Raw genomic sequence first — 16,929 nt, 5'->3', positions numbered from 1 at the left:
TTAGCTCTTATATTTGCAGTACTACATTTGCATATGGATGTTGTCTAATATTTTGAGTTTGATAAGTAATGATTTTTTGCTAGAGTCCAGATTTAGAATTATGAATAATTTCTAATAGAACAGCTGAATTAAGTGTGCAGACCATTCTGACATAACGGCAGATGCATGAGGAAAAGCAGTGTCTTTCATTCAGACTTCTTCCTCATTTCATTCATTATATTCAAAAGGAAAGCCCCATGTGATATTTACATCTATTCTTCATTATTCAGTGACATAGGGGAATAAACATTTTATAATGTTTTACTACCTGAATCTCACCCACTTCAACTCATTCTTTTTACTTTAAAAAATGACTTATTTTAATGCTAATGATCAAAAAGGCAAAAGGAATTATTTTAAATGACTGAATAGAAACATCCTTTTTTAAAAAATGTAAACCAGTTTTTCAATTGATGTGAGTAAAATCTTGAAAAGAATTTTCAAAATCTACCTTATGTTGGCAATCATGTAGAATTCTGACTTGCTGAATAGTTTAACCACATGACCATCTTTGACTACCACATTTTAAGTTGTCAATTGTCAAAGAAGGGATGCTGTTTAGTATAAAGAAGGGTTTTGGCATGATGAAAAGTATGCTGGCCTTGGAGCCAGACAAACTTATGTTTAAATTTCTTCTTTGTGCACACTTGCCATGTTATCTTGGGCAAGTTATTGAATCTCTCTGAGTCTTAGTTTCATCGTCTGTAAACTCATGATGTTCATACCTACTTAGAAGCATTGTTTTGAGGGTAAAAAATAAACAATGTAGGTAATGCATTCAGTACATGTATTACCATTTAACAGAATTTCAGTAAATAAGTAAATGTGAAGATTTTGTAAATCTTATGACAAAATGCTATTTTTATATAAAATTAAAAACAAAAATACTTTTATTACTTCATATTTACATAGAAAGAACCTTATCTATTCTTGACATAAGAGAAACTGCAGTGCTTTGAATTATTAACGGGAGAGCTGTTATTGTAATTGCCACTCAGTCTATATAGTAGACTCTCTGATGTCAAAAAAAGTGATTTTCCAAAAGATTAAGTGGTGATATTATATAGAGTTTACCAAAATAAATTCTAACTAATCCTTAAAATGTAGTCAGTAAGTTCACTTGTCCTGCAGTGACATAATGTGCAGGAACAAAGAGAATAGTTGATTACAAATATCATTCATCATGAAGCATATTATTAATTGATTTTAATCACATGGGGCTAAGGAAGTCAAGTTATACTCATATGTTTTTAGAGTGTTAGGACTAGAAATAGTGAGAATGGGATATGCCACTCATTCAAAATAAAGGATGTCAGACAAAATATCTTCTGCTTCAAATGGAAGACATATTTTCATTAGACATACACACAGGCTGTCATATACACTTCCACATAGTGAAAACATGAAAGCCTCTTTCTGATGGTTTTCTAGGTACAGGCCACAGGACCAACCTATTGACATGTTTCCAGCAATAGGATTCTTTGTATCATTTTTATAGTTAACCTCCCTTAGATTGGTAACAGTCCAGGGATATCCATTATTTTAAATGGTGCTTCATAGCAAGTACTGGTTTAGCAGTTGTTTGCTAGTGTTTTTCATTTTATGAAGCATCTGTGGGGCTTTGGTTTTACAAGGTGAAGCAAGTCATTGGTAAGAAGGCAATGAAAATGACTGGGAAATGGGTTCAAGGGAAAGGTGAGTTAGAGGGCAGCCAGAGTATGAATAGATTTGGGGCATAATGAGCCTTCAAGTTTTACTCTGTGCTGCAATCTGGGAGATTTTCTTAAAGCTGATTGATTTCCAGAATGCCCCAAGTGTTTAATTCCAGCATAGTCTACAAACAGCCAAATCATCCTTGCCAAAGTAATTCTTTCCTCCTTTGATAACAATATTCATATCTTATTGTGGTTTTCGGTCTTATAGAGGGGGAGGTATTTTAAATTATATCCTTTTAGCTCATTTCCCCAAGCATCACCATTCTTACCCTTTTAGATACTTTCAGTATATCCACTAGTACTTAATATTATTTTTTTCTTACACAGATCCAGTGCCCCACTTGCCAATTCGTCTGGTGTTTTAAGTGCCACTCTCCTTGGCATGAAGGTGTTAACTGCAAGGAATACAAAAAAGGAGACAAATTGTTGCGTCACTGGGCCAGCGAAATTGAGCATGGGCAGAGGAATGCCCAGAAGTGTCCAAAGTGCAAGGTGAGATAAACTCTAAGAGGAAAGGGGAAAAAACATGTACATCTGGGTATAATTGAACAATATTTACAGTATTGAACTGAATTATGTTTATAACTATCTTAATGAAGTGTGGAGAAAAAGAGTATTTGGTGTTTCATTTTAGAAGAGTAATTATATTACATAAATAAACTGAAAATTCTCTATATAAACAGTATATATTATTATTTGAGGTTAACAAGATAGGGATCTACTAAAGTCTGAAGTTTTCTGTAAAGCTTACTTTAGAAAATTATATGTGTGTGTTTATATATGTGTATACTCCGCCATACGTGGTTTTCACCTTTTCCCAAATTTAGTTTTAGAAATCATGTCTAAATTAGGCTTAATTTTCTTTTTTTTTTTTTCAGTATATTATGGGGTTACAAATGTTAAGGTTATGTATATTGCCTAATTTTCTTTTAAAAACAATTCTGCAATTCCTTCCTGGAGACTTAGCACCAGATAAATGAAATTTGAATTGTCAGAAAATTTTAAAGATTGAATAATTGTGAATCCAGTTTGAAGTTGTAAATTCAAATATACCAAAAGTATATTCCAAAGCCTATTAATGAGCATAATAATAATGTACAGATTCACTATACCAAATACACATACCAGTTTATACATATAGTAAGGAAAAAGTATTAGTATTATATGAAATAACAAATTGCATTCTTAGCAACTTGAAGACATTTTTGAAATAGTTTAGACGACCTGGCTCTCTTAAATGTGATGTCTAAAGATGTTTGGGCTAAAGCTTTCTTTGTTTTCCCTGTAGAAGGCAGATTCATTCACAGTTAACCTTTTTATTTTAGAGCTATTTCAGATCACTACATGGATTGCTCATGACACTTTGATTTTTCATCACATCAAAGAACAATTAGAAAATGAAGCCTTTCCCCCTTTCTCTTGCCTTTTCAGTTTATTGAAAGCTACTACTCAGTTTCAAACCAAATAAAGGCCAGTAGGAACTTGGGGGAGCTGTTAAATCATTCTACTTAACACTTTGTTCATAAGTTCACCTTGTATCTCTTTGGAAAGCTGTAAAAACTATTACCAATTAGCCTGGTTCTAAGACTGTGCTCTGAATGAACAACCTTGCAGCATTATACATTGGGGAAATTCTGAATGAACTGACGTAATACATAAAAACATACATTTGTTACTGTAATTGCTAAATCTCACATTAAATGTACTCACATATAGGAAGAAAAAGCAGCCAACCATGAGGAATTTGCTGAATGCACTAACAGCTGCCCGCAGTTTTAACAAATACAGATAAACAGTTACGAGAAAGCATACATGCTGGTTCCCCTTTGAAGTAATAGCTAAAAGGTCAGGGCTTTAAAAGGAATTACCTTTTAAATAGCTGAAACTTTGGAAAAGAGCCCTGGAATCAGTTTACATGATTACGTTGTAACAGGGAACCTACTTTCTGGTGGGATTCAGGTCCATAAATTTTATATTTGTTTAAGTCATATTTTATGACATGTTTTGAGTACAAATGGTTTCGTTTTCTTTTTCTTTTTTAAGTATGACTTTAAAGCTTTTCATTTGCTTAATTGTGATTTATTTTTGTTGGACCTCAAAATTATATTTTCCTTAGTGAAACATTTCTATTCTTATAATAGAAACCCAGGGGGAGATATTACTTAATGAATAAATATTTGTTTTATACTCCAAGGCTTTGTTTTTGTAAGTACATCCTTTAAAATATATAAGTTTAAAAAAGGAAGATGGTAGGAGTTTGTGAAAAAGAAAAGAAAATTTTCACATGTAATACCTCCAGGTGAACAAAACAATTATATATTTTCATATAAATGCTTTCAACCATAATAATCAAAGGTGTTTAAAATTTTGTTGCCAAAGTATATTTATATTTTTGTACCCTGCTATAGGTATATTATATGTTTTAATTAATTCATAATTTTAATAGTTATTTGGATTTTTAAATGATCATGTTGTCATATAGGTCATATAACGAGGTCATATAAAAAGGTCATATAACAAGAGATAGAAATTTGGTAAAGAGAAGGAAAATATTCACCCAGAATTCTGTTGCTTCAGTATACTCACAATTAACATATTAATGTATCTCCTTGATCCTCCCTCTATTTAAATGACTTTAAAAAGTTTTAGTTGTAGTATGCAAATAATTTAATATCATTCATTTTTTTTCACTTAATGTCACAAACATTTCTCATGTTACTAAATAGTTCTTTCATTAACTGTGTAAATATTCACTTAAATATCCTTCTGCTATTGGATACCAAAGCTTACTTGGTTTGAGTCTAGGATATTTTTTAATATATGTATTAGAAATAATGTATTGATGATATTCATTTTGATTGTATCTTTTTTCCAGATTTCGAACCTTTGAAAGCATATATTAAAGGTAGAATCACTGGGTTAAACAATATTGGTGTTTTTAGTATTTGGCACATCTTACTAATTTGCTGTCTAAAAAGATTGAATTAATTTATAATTCACCAGAAAAAGTTGAGAACCTGTTTCAGTATGAGCATTTCTTTAAAATATTTTGTTCTTATATTTTACATTTCCTTGTTTTCTTATAAATTGAATATAAAGTCATGTATTTTTAAGTTTATAATTTTCTGTTCATATCCTTTGCTCATTTGTGTGGATCAGGTTGGGACATATATTTATTATCAAATTATATGAGCTCTTTATTTGAAAATATTAATTCCTCTTTGGCATTTTTCCCCATTTCCTATTTCTTTCTTTTTATCTGACTGGGAAACATTTTTACTTAATTGGTTTGCATATATATTTTAAAAATGTTTTTGTTTGACCAAATGCATCATTCTCTTCCTTTTGAACACACACGAACATACACATAAACCCACACACGTCATGCCCATACTCGTATTTTTATATATTTACATATCTTTTATATATTTTTATAAATTTTTTTTTGCTTCTAAGCATAAAAAGTTATTTGTAATCCAGAAATTTGATAAAAATGTCTACTTTCTTCCCGTCTTTTAATTACTTAATTTCCAAATATTTTAACTCTTTAACCCATCCATAATTTATTTTGGTGTTTATTATGCACTGGTACCTAAACTAATTTTTTCCAAATTGAAACCATCTAACCAAATTCTATTTATTAAATAATTCTCTTCTTACCAGTTGACTTATAATTTATTTTAAACATGTTAAATTATAATATGTAATAGTCTCTTTTCTGAGTTCTCTAATCTTGCTGTTAATTTTTAAAGAAAATTCTGTACTTATACAGATGAATTTTAAATGATTATGACTTTGTAAAATTTGCCCATCTAAGCAAGGTTTGATAATCTGTTCATTCGTTATTTTAATTAGTTTTCCAAATAAAACAAATTTTTCTCTCATTTACCTATAAATGTCACTTCTCCCCTTAATAAATTTTTAACTTTTTCTCAAATGGAAAGGCCAATTTAACATGTGTTATAGTATTATGAAGAGGTTTGACTTGTGCTTAGAAATCAAAATTATTTACAATTAAATCTTGGCAGATAACAAGGATGAGTATTAAAATTTTTTTTCTTATTTATGATCAATCCTAAGTATGATTTTTTATACTAAGATAAAAATATATAAACATTTCTGGAAGTTATTTATAGAACATTTTTATTAGAAATTTAATAGCTCCATATTAAGACAACTTTATTAGCCATTTTATTTGAATCTCATTGCCTCTTAATGCAGAGTATTATTCTATGGACACTTATGAAACATCTTTTTTTCTTGACAATGAGTTTTCTACTTTATATAAACTCTTAACCTACAGAAAATATGTGCAAATTTTGAAATGTCTTTCTTGAACATAGTTACCACAAAATTCAATCTAGTTTGTGATAATCTTAAGATTAAATTAAATTTAAATCAATTAAGTGATTTAAATTTTGTTAGAGATATTAGAATATTTGCTCAATTTCATGCAAAAATTCATTTTGAGGTAATGTTTTATAGCATAGATTAGGTACCAAATCTTGAGTTAAGAAAAAGAATTACTGAGTCAAAGAAGATGAAAAGTGAGGTGCACACCTAAAAGTAACAAAGACAGAATTATAAAATATAAAACAAATAAATATACACAGTTATAAACAGTTTCAATATACATATGTTAAATCATTGGTAAAATTATAATTATTTTTCAAAAACAGTTTTGGGTATCAAATAGCACTTTTATTTTATCATGGTTAAAAACATAAAATTTACCATTCTTACCATTTTTAAGTGCAAATCGTGCTTTTTTAAAATTTGTGCTTCCATTTAAAAGCTTAAAAAGACTTATAAACTATTTTAAAGTATACACTCATTATAGTTATTTAAATGGTAGAGTAATACACCACTAACTAAATTAAAGGCAAGAAACATAATATTTCATCAATTCCTTTTTTTCAGAAAGTGGCTACCACATACAATTTTATTTTTCAATACATACTTTTTAAAGAAAAATTTTAAATAAATATCATTTTACTAACTCATGTATTATTGTTTAATATTATAATAAGCATCATTAAAGATAGAAATCTTTATGAAGCCTTTAAGGATGTGAGTGAGAACTTTGTGAGAACAGTTAAATGAGTCAGTCTTCTGTTTCTTCCTCACAAAGTTTAATATTAACCAATTAGTATTACTCATCTTTCAGTTAATCAAATTTGATCTTTTTGGCCTTTCATGTTTTGCCTTTGTGAAGTTATGAATTGTTAAAACTTCATTTTTCCAAAGGCCAAATTTCTAACCACTCAGTATACATTTTAAACATATGTACACTTAAAAGACAGATTACATACCTTTGGGCCTTCTTACCTGACAATTTGAGGCAAGCAAGTGTAAAGCAAGCAGGAAGTTAAAGTTAAGAAACACTAATTATATAAAGAAGACACTATGTAAAGGAGGTGTTATTGCTTCAAAAATATTTCTGAAGCAAATATTGCAATATGTTAACATTATTAAATGTGGATAATAAGTTGATGCATGGCTGTTATATTATTATCGATAATTTTATATGCTTGAAATATTTTATAATTAAAAATATAATCTAACTAGAGAACAGAAGAACTATATAGAACATCTTACCTTTCTACAGCTGCTTAGCTTATAGAAAAACAGCTCTATTTGCCTATACATACAATTTTTAGAGATTTGGCTATTAACTTTTCTTTTTCTAAAGGTTAAATGTTGCTCAGAATACTGGGCTTACTAAAGCAAAGTTGAGGGTTAGTATTTCTCAAAATGGTTAGCTTTTTTTTTTTTAATTTCAGCATATTATGGGGGTACAAATGTTTAGCTTATGTGTATTGCCTTTCCTCCCCAGAGTCGGAGGGTTAGGTTTTTTTATTTGGGAAGTTAAGGGGAATTCCTTAGACATCTTCCCCCAAATTTCCTTCTTCCTTAATGTCAGATAAAAGAAATATTCATGTAAACATTATGTAATATGATAGAAATATAGTCATTCTTAGCCAACTAGATTATCTACAGCTACCCACTTTGATTTTATTCTTACATAAATAATCTCCCATTTCTTTTTTAGGACATTTTTTATAAGACACTGAGGAGAGATAATTAGGAAATTGTACATTTTCTTACGCTAATATATAAGTATTGTGATTTATGAATTAGTGAGTAATTAAGTCATTTATTTTATTCCAGAGTCCACACATTCCTTATTTTATGGTGACAGAACAATCATTCTTCTGTTTTTAAAAGAAATACCAAAATATGAATAGGCATTGCTGAATTCTGATATGTCATCTTTATACAAAGTGCCTTCCTCCAATGCTCTATCTTTTTTGATGGTGTTAGCAAAGTAATAATAATAGTAATAACACTGTGTAACATTTACTGACATGTATTATTTGTCAGTCTCCATTGTAGCTATTACACATATGGTGTTTCATCACATCCCGGATGCCGATTTCCAGTGTACCATCCAGTTCTTAATTATTGTTTTGATAAAACGTTAAGATGTTGCATAGTAATAATAAAATAACAGGCTCAGTAATATATAAGTTACATTTGTTGTCTCATTTAATTCTTAAAAGAAAGTTGTGAGGAAGGGCTAATTACCATCATTTCTTGATGTAGAACCAGTTTCAGAGAGTTTAATTATGGATGGATACTTTTAAAAAGCAGGCAGAAGAAAATGAATTATGTTCACCCATAATTTATTGTGAATTTGGAATTAAAGGAATTTACTTGTCATGCTATTTCCCTTAAGAGATTTTATTCTCTTAAATCCTATAATAGTATGCTTTGGGAAAGGATGTATGGATTCAGAGAAAATGATTAATTTGCCCCTGTTCACATCAGATTAACACAAAAGCCATGTTTGTGGTCTCTTATATCTGAGCTGTAGCTTGTAGCCTGTGGTTGCCGGAAAAAATGGCTCGTGCTTATAATCCCAGTACTTTGGTAAGCCCACGCAGGAGAATTGCTTGAGGCCAGGAATTCAAGACCAGCTTGAGCAATGCATTTAATAGCAAGACCTTGTCTCTACAAACAATAGAAAAATTAGCCAGGCAGAGGCATACACCTGTAGTCCCAGCTACTCAGGAGGCTGAGGTAGAAGATTGTCTGGGCCCGGGAGTTAGAGGTTGCAGTGAGCTATGATGATGCCACTGCACTCCAGCCTGGGCAACAGAGCAAGACCCTGTCAAAACAAAAAATTGAAAAAAATGAGGACAAAATAAGTATAACTATGTATGTTTGCATGTTTATTTATGTATGTGTATATATATATATACATATACGTATGTGCATTGTAGATATAGTACTAGAAAATTCAGTATACATTAAAACATGTAAACATCTTGGGATTATATATAAAATGGAATTAGGTACTAAACACAAGCAATCTTTCCTCAATTTTCATGGTAGTTATTATAACTAACAATTCATTGTATATTAAAACCATGCAAACATTATTTTGTGTTTATATGTAAAAGGGAGTTAAGTTCTGAGTTCAGATATTTATAAACAGATTTTTGTTTATATGGATGTCTAGTGCATTTGAATATTATATGGGAAGAGCGCAATTCTTTACTGTGCAGGGTATCCCAAGCATTGTAGGACATCCATAAATGCCACCATCATACACCTTTGTGACAACCAAACATCCCCCAAGAAAAACAAAAAAAATTCTAAAATATCTCCAGGGGTGTGAGCACCCCTTTCGAAAGCTTCTGTTATAGTTGATGAGGGCTTCTAAAAGGAATGAAGTCCAGTGAGCTATGAAGACAGGGAAACATTTGAGTAAAAAGTTGCCCATTTTCTATGTGAATACTGAGGGAGCCAGTTTTGCTAAAAGATCTAAAAGCTTTCTTAGGTACTTCATTAGTTTTCATTTTCATGTCACTTCAAGTTTTAAGAGTTTCTTTCTCTTTCTGCAGCACACTGAACTTAGAATTCAAAACAGGTTATGAATTTTGCCCGTGGCTCAATCAGTAGGCATATCATAAAGGTTTGGAGAATTGTGAGAAAAGATACATATCCAAATGCCTATGCAACATCTTTGCTTGACTCTATAGATTTCTCCAATGAAGTATATTCTCTTCTTCCCCAAATGGTTTTTCTTGTAGCTTATCCATCTCAACAAACGGCAACTCCAATCTTCCAGCTGCTCGGGCCAAGAACTTTGGGTCATTCCAGACTCTGTTTCTTACCCCACATCCAGTCAATCATTAAGTTTTGTAGATTGTGCCATCAAAATATTTAGCATCTGACCATGTCTCAGCACCTCCACTTTTACTAATCTGGGGCAAGACATCATCATCGTTCTCTCTCCAGGATTTTTGCAATAGACTGTTATCTCACTCTTCACAATTTTCTTAACCCAGCAGCCAGAATGAGGCTATTAAACAAAAGACAGATTACGTCACTCCCGTGTTCAAAACTCTGTGGTTCCCATCTCACACAGAGCAAAAGCTAGTCTTTATGGCGACCATATGACCGTTGCGCTTGGACATGCCTGCATTCCATGAAGCCTCTTGCCTCATCTTCTGCTTCTTCACCCTGCTGCAGCCACATTCCACCCCTGCTGTGCTTCACGATCAGTGGGAATGTTCCCTTTTCAGGGTTTCTATACTTGCTCTTCTTTCTGTCTGGAATGTTCTTTTCACAGATATCTGCCTGGCCAGCTCTCCTCGTTTCCTAAATGTCTTTGAGTAAAATTCAACTTCTCAGGAAGGCTGTCCTTGGCCACCTTATCTGTTATTTCAAACTACTCTTCCCTGCCTCGATAGATACTATCTCCACTAATATGCTTTATCTTTTTCTCCATTGTATCATATTATTTATCATTACTTAAAATAATGGATATAATGCACATATTTTAAAGCCATGAGGCAGGGATTTTCTGTTTTGTCCTCTGAGATACCTCTATCTAGTATTTAGAGCTGTTGCCAGGCATTGTGTAGCACTAAACAGATGGTTGAATAGATGAATGTCATCTTTCATTCCTCCATTTAATGAGAAGCCATTACTTGCTTTATGAGACATGGTCCTTTTTCTCATGGAACTCACAGAAGGGGAGACATAGTCATTAGACTGACAAGGAGAAAACTACTGCACTTCAGCAGAGCTTTGCAGAGAATATTATAAGAGGACTCATGGTGAAAGGACATCTCATTCATCTTGAGGCATCCAGGAGAGCTAGATTGTTGAGGGTTGTTGGTGGATTATGGCATGACGAAAGGTGTCCAGGAGACCCTGAGAAGGGAGCATGCCCAGTGATTTTGAAGTACAGCATGGTGGAATGTGGATGCAACAGGGTGAAAGAAGCACAAGATGAGGCAAAAGGCTTCATGGAATGGAGGCATGTCCCAGCCATATGGATGCCAGAAAGTGCAGAGGCTCAGAGCCAGGAAGTGTGTGGTTCTATAAAAGCCACAAGCACTTTGTGGTTCCCTTAGTGTAAGGTTCACAGAAGGAAGTGGTGAAAGGTGGAGCTAGAGAAGCAAACAAGAGCCCGGACTTAGCATGCAACATTCAGAAACTTGGGGTTCATCCTTCAGCTGGTGGAGGCCATTGAAAAGTTGTAAGCAGGAGCATGATGGTATCAGATTTATTTTTTAGGTTGGTTGCTATTAATTTTATGGAGGTAGTTACAGACATCCAGAAAGAAATAATGACAATTTAAGCTAGACTAGTTGTCAAGGGATGGGGAAGAGAAGGATTAGATAAATATCACCAGACTAAAGCTGTCTGACCTTGATGATTAATTGAATCTGAGAAATAAGAGGGTAACCACCAGGTGTTTAGCTTCCATGTCTAGATGGATGGTGATACCATAAACTGAGATAAAATAATGGAAACAGACCTACTTTTATTTTGTTATTGTTGCGATACAGGGCCATGGTATGATGGTGAATTTGGTTTTGTTTATTTGACTTTGAGATGTCCGTAAGGCAGATAGCTGTATGTGACCATCAAACAGTTTCCATGTGAGTCTGAAGCTCGGGAGTCAGGTCCACAGTGGAGGCAATGAAATGAGATCCAGTGGAAGAAAGTTGAAACCATTTGAATGTGGAAAAGACCACCCAAAGAGCATGTGCAAAGTGGTAAATTTTGGATGCGATTAAGGAAGAGGAACCTAAGAGAGATAAGAGAAGAATCTGGAAAAAAGGTGTCATTGAAGTAAGAATATATGAAAGGTCAGGAAGGAGGTACTGTGATCAGCTGATTAAATGACACAAAGGTACAATAAGATAAAAATGAAAGCATGTTCATTGGCTTGGGCAATTAGGGGACCATGGATAATACTCATTTTTTTTATATAAGTGTTTATTGAGAATATGCATTGTGTCTGTACCTGTGCAAGGCCTTTTAATGAGATAATGAAAAAGATGTAAATGATCTGAGCCCCTGTTGCTTTTATAGACTGAGAGTGAAGGGTTTGAGCAGAGGGATACAGATAATTAAAGAGTTTTAAGTGTAAAGTGAGAAATGCCTCACTTAATTGTACAAATAAATATATACCTATAAGCTATATATTTATATATTTGCAAGCTATATATGTATATATATACATATATATATATAAGCTATGCCAAATGCTATAAGAAAATAAGAAGGTCTGAAGAGAGCACTTAATAGAGGAGCTTGATCTGCTGTCAGGGTCAGAAGAGGTTTCTCTAAGGAAGTGACATTTGATCTGAGAAATGAAGGACAAGTAGCAGTTCACCAGTTAAGGGGACTTAAGGTGGAGCATTCCAAGCACAGCATATTCATGGCCCTGAGGAGTGCCCTGTACTAACCCTGTGGCAGCATTTCTCACTTTACACTTAAAACTCTTTAATTAAAACAATGTGAACTTTCAGGAAAAACAAAATAAAAGGCATACAAATTCCAAATATGAGGCCTGATGAGATATGGAGTGATTAAGGAATTGACAGGCCTCACATTTGGCACTACAAGTGCAGTGTGTTGCCAGCATTTTCTGGATATGTGTTTTGTGTTTTTGTATCCTGTTATGTCTACAAAATGCCTATTTTTGTTTTATGATGCTTTCAACTTATGAAATTGTCAATTTACAATATTTTATCAGGACATAATCGCATAGTAAGTCAAGAAGCATCTGTCAGTATATATAATGATTATTCTCTTATCACGAACCTTGATCTGTCTTGTAGGCATAAAATTTGTCTATTGGGTCATATCTTACTACATACTACAATGTAAACTTAATATCAAATTCTTATTAAGGAAATATCTAACTTATTCTGAACATTTCATGTCATGACTAAAAAGTATAGAAAGACATAAGCAACATTTGTTGCATAAATATCCAATTCCTTAAGTATCAGGCATCCTTACTTGTCATAGATAGAGAAAACCTCTCTGAGTAATAACAAATCGAATGACATTGTAGCTTATTAATAGTCAGTTTAATCTAATGGATTAGTAAAACTAGTCTGTCCTAGTCTGTCTTCATCTCTTAAGCAAAAGCAGAATTTTGATGCTAAATTATAGCCAGTTGAGTGATTGGTTTATTAGCAAAGCTAAACTAATGAATGTTTTCAAAGTTATAAAAAAAATTCATTGAGTAAAAAATGAACTTCATGTTCATCAAATATTAATATGATGTAAACCTGTGTTTTAAAAATAAACAAAGATGGCATTGTCAAAGTTGACCCTTTTAGAAGTTCAGAATTACAGTTTGCTTAGCAAATTGAAAAATAATGTCTCCTGCTGCACGTTAACTTGTATTTTATTAGTTCATTTCTCTGTTAGTATCAAATAATAAAATATTTATATATAATCCAGTATAGTCACAATAGTATTCAAGGAAGAATTGTGTACTTGACAGTTGGTAAATTATGGAACCATTTTCCATGATTATGTGCATAAAATATTCAAATTAATCTATAGAATCATACAATCCTGCAGTGTGTACAAGGTTACTAGAGAGCATTATCAGAGCTTACATTTGATCGCTTCCTGTGCAGAAATATTATTTGACCAACATTTTTCTTGCCTGCTGTGTTCAGAATTTTATATTACTGATAAGGAAAGACTATTAAAAGAGAAATACTAGAAATTGCAGTCTTCATTATTTAAATGAAATAATAGGCCACATAAAAATTTTAGAACCCAATGAAGCAATATTAAAAGCACATATAAAATGACAGTGGAAGTTACATGTGAAATTTTGAGTCAAATGAACTGTCAGTCACAAGTTTAACTTATTAGAACAAGTTTCCTGTCAGAAAAAGTTTTGGTGCCGTTTTGAATGAAGAATGTGAATTGGCCCAGAGAATGGTGGAAACAAGCAGAAAGACTGCGCCGTGTGCAGGGAGAGCAGACGCGCTTATCTGACTAGGGGAAAGATTGTGCTGTCAGTTGGCAAACAATAAGATTGACCTTCTGGTTTTACCTTTAAGTTTGTAATAAAAGGCTGCTTACCATAGTAAAGAAACAGAGGTAAATTCATAATCCTTTCTTCATTCCGTAGGATTGTCACTCAAGCAGATTACTTTTCTGAGCTTGCCAATCTCATGGTGCAGTTATGAGGCTTAAAAGTGCTAATCTGTGTACAATGCTTGGCACATCATGGGCTCTGAAGAAATATTAGCCCTCTTCCCTTTATAGGTCATCTATGACACTGCTGTATTATCAGGAGTTTTAAGTTGTGTTATCTCCATTTGGAGATCAAATATAATATAGTGAAAAAGTTGTGTGTATGAAGTTCTGGGTGCTCAGCTGTTGTCTTCAAGCATGTTCTCTCCTAGTGCTCGGGTGATTGAAAGAGGGCTCAGAAATGGTTCAAGGGTCCAGTGGGGACTTTAGCCTATGTCATTTCTAACACCATCTCCTGTGCTAAGTGGATGTGGCCACAGTAGTCATAGATAAATATGCACAGTAGAGGGTACCTGCTGGCTAGGGGCTGATTTACCAGAAAGTTAAAAAGTTTAAGCTTCAAAGACCCTCACCTGTGCCAGCCCCTTCTTAGACCTTGTATCTAGTTTGTGTTTGTAATTTACATTCTTCTCCTTAAGGATCCACAAATTAGGTAAACTGCAAGCCCCACAAAACCTGGATCCACTGCTACTGGACTGTCATGTAGAAGAAAAAAAAATGTGGTGTGACTGAAAAAGGATAAGGCAGCAAAAAGCAAGAAACACCAGTTTTGCTTTTATTGCCCAAATCATGATTTGTTGGAACCCTTGACCCCAAATGCTCATATGCCCTTGACTACAAGCTGGCCCTGGCCTGGCCTGCCTAGGAAGGTGCTCTCTAGGCCAGCGTCAGCCTAAGAATTACCCATGGGAAGAAGTGAGAAAGGGGACAACCTGGCAATCAGGGGTTTGCAGTTATATTACCCGGGCATTTGATTTCTCACATGTTAGGTGAGTAAAGGGAAAGGGCTAGATGGGGACCAACTTTGCATTGGTCTAATTGAGTATGTGCCAAACAATGGGTTAGGCATTGCGCATATATTACCACATTTTACACTACATGGTAAGGAATATTATCTAACTTGAGGCTTGGGAGAGGTGAACTGACTGCTTTTCTTTTTTTTTTTTTTTTTGAGACAGAGTCTCGCTTTGTTGTCCAGGCTAGAGTGAGTGCCGTGGCGTCAGCCTAGCTCACAGCAACCTCAAACTCCTGGGCTTGAGTGATCCTTCTGCCTCAGCCTCCCGAGTAGCTGGGACTACAGGCATGCGCCACCATGCCCGGCTAATTTTTTTTTTTATATATATATATCAGTTGGCCAATTAATTTCTTTCTATTTATAGTAGAGACGGGGTCTCGCTCTTGCTCAGGCTGGTTTTGAACTCCTGACCTTGAGCAATCTGCCCGCCTCGGCCTCTCAAGAGCTAGGATTACAGGCGTGAGCCACAGCGCCCGCCTGACTGCTTTTCTAATAGCTAGTAGAGCCAGACTTCAAACACGGGGACTTCGAAGTCAAAGCCCAGGTCCTTTCATCCTTCCTGTGGAGCTGAGGCTTACCTGCCAAGTGTCAGTCAGCCACTAGAAGGGAATGGACATTTAACTTACAATGCACCAATACCTGCAGGCCTGCCAGCCACTTGGCAAACTTTTCTTTCTTGGTTCATTCATTTACCCATGTATAAAATGCTTGCTGTAATGTGTGCTGCCTTCAACTTAATCATTACTTCTTCAAAAGGGTCACAATCACCTAGAAACTCTCCGGAGAGGTAGGTAGGTAGATGGTTGGATGGATGGATGGATGGATGGATGGATAGATAGATAATTAGATCCACACACATATATTTTTTTAATTAAACTTTTACCATTACTATGATTTAATACCTGTTGTTATTTTACAAGTAGTCTCACAGTTCATTTTAAATTTGTATTATTCCTTAAATTGCAGTTTAACATTTTGGTTATCACTAAAACTGAAATACTGAGTATGTTTTACAGTTGGCAACTTCAAACATGTTTTATTCTTAAAACTTATGAGATTATATTTTAAAGTGGCAACATTTTTTTCATCTCTCTACCTTTTAATTTCTCTTTTCACAGAGCTCTTTTCTTTTTCCTGGATGATTTTATCTTAATAAATTACTGACCAGTTTTTCAAAAATGCAGCTATAAGTACACTACTGCAAAAGTTTGGAGAACTGCACGATGTATTAGGGGAAGGAAAACATAATTTCAAATGAAATATGTAAAGTGTGTACTGTGGCCAAAGGCTTAACTGGCAAGAGTGAGACAACCCCTGGAGGTTTGACTCGTGTGTTAATGGTAAAGTTCCCAATTGCATTAAAACATTCACTGACACTCTAGTCCCAGAGCAACGTCATGGATAGATGGTTACAATAATCAAAGTGGTATTGGAAACATTTTAAAGAAAATTTCTAAGCAAAGAACTCATATATATTTATATGGAATGAGTGAAGATATAACTTGAACATAGTAAACGCCTACTCCCTGGTGAAATGGAAGGACTCTTTTAGGTGATCTCATTTTAATCACAGGAGATTTGGGCAGTGTAACCAAATTATTTTTCTCTTTATGAAATAATGTTAAGTTAAATGATGTTAATTTCTCTTTCATCATGATTCACCTAACAAAGTGTGCACATGTTTGAGTGAAAGATGGCTCTGGTTTATTTACGATGTACATGAGGATTCTCAGTCATGTCCAGTTCTATCTAAAAGAGTAACATCTTGCTGATAACTTGACC

General features: G+C 33.7%; 2 protein-coding genes across 2 annotated transcripts in view; both read left to right on the top strand.

Annotated features, from left to right (window-relative positions):
• The window catches only part of TPD52L1 (TPD52 like 1), a 377,442-nt gene that overhangs the window by 240,822 nt on the left and 119,691 nt on the right, over positions 1–16,929 (top strand). The window lies entirely within an intron of this gene.
• Positions 1–16,929, top strand: part of RNF217 (ring finger protein 217) — a 109,223-nt gene that overhangs the window by 77,519 nt on the left and 14,775 nt on the right. Inside the window, exon 3 of the mRNA XM_012777520.2 lies at positions 2,082–2,246. Coding sequence (XP_012632974.2) covers positions 2,082–2,246 — 165 coding nt within the window. The remainder of the gene's footprint in view (positions 1–2,081; positions 2,247–16,929) is intronic.

The sequence above is a fragment of the Microcebus murinus genome, chromosome 5, assembly GCF_040939455.1.
Source record: "Microcebus murinus isolate Inina chromosome 5, M.murinus_Inina_mat1.0, whole genome shotgun sequence".
Taxonomy (NCBI): Eukaryota; Metazoa; Chordata; class Mammalia; order Primates; family Cheirogaleidae; genus Microcebus; species Microcebus murinus.
Note: the sequence above shows the minus strand (reverse complement) of the source record. Positions and strands in the feature narration are given on the sequence as shown.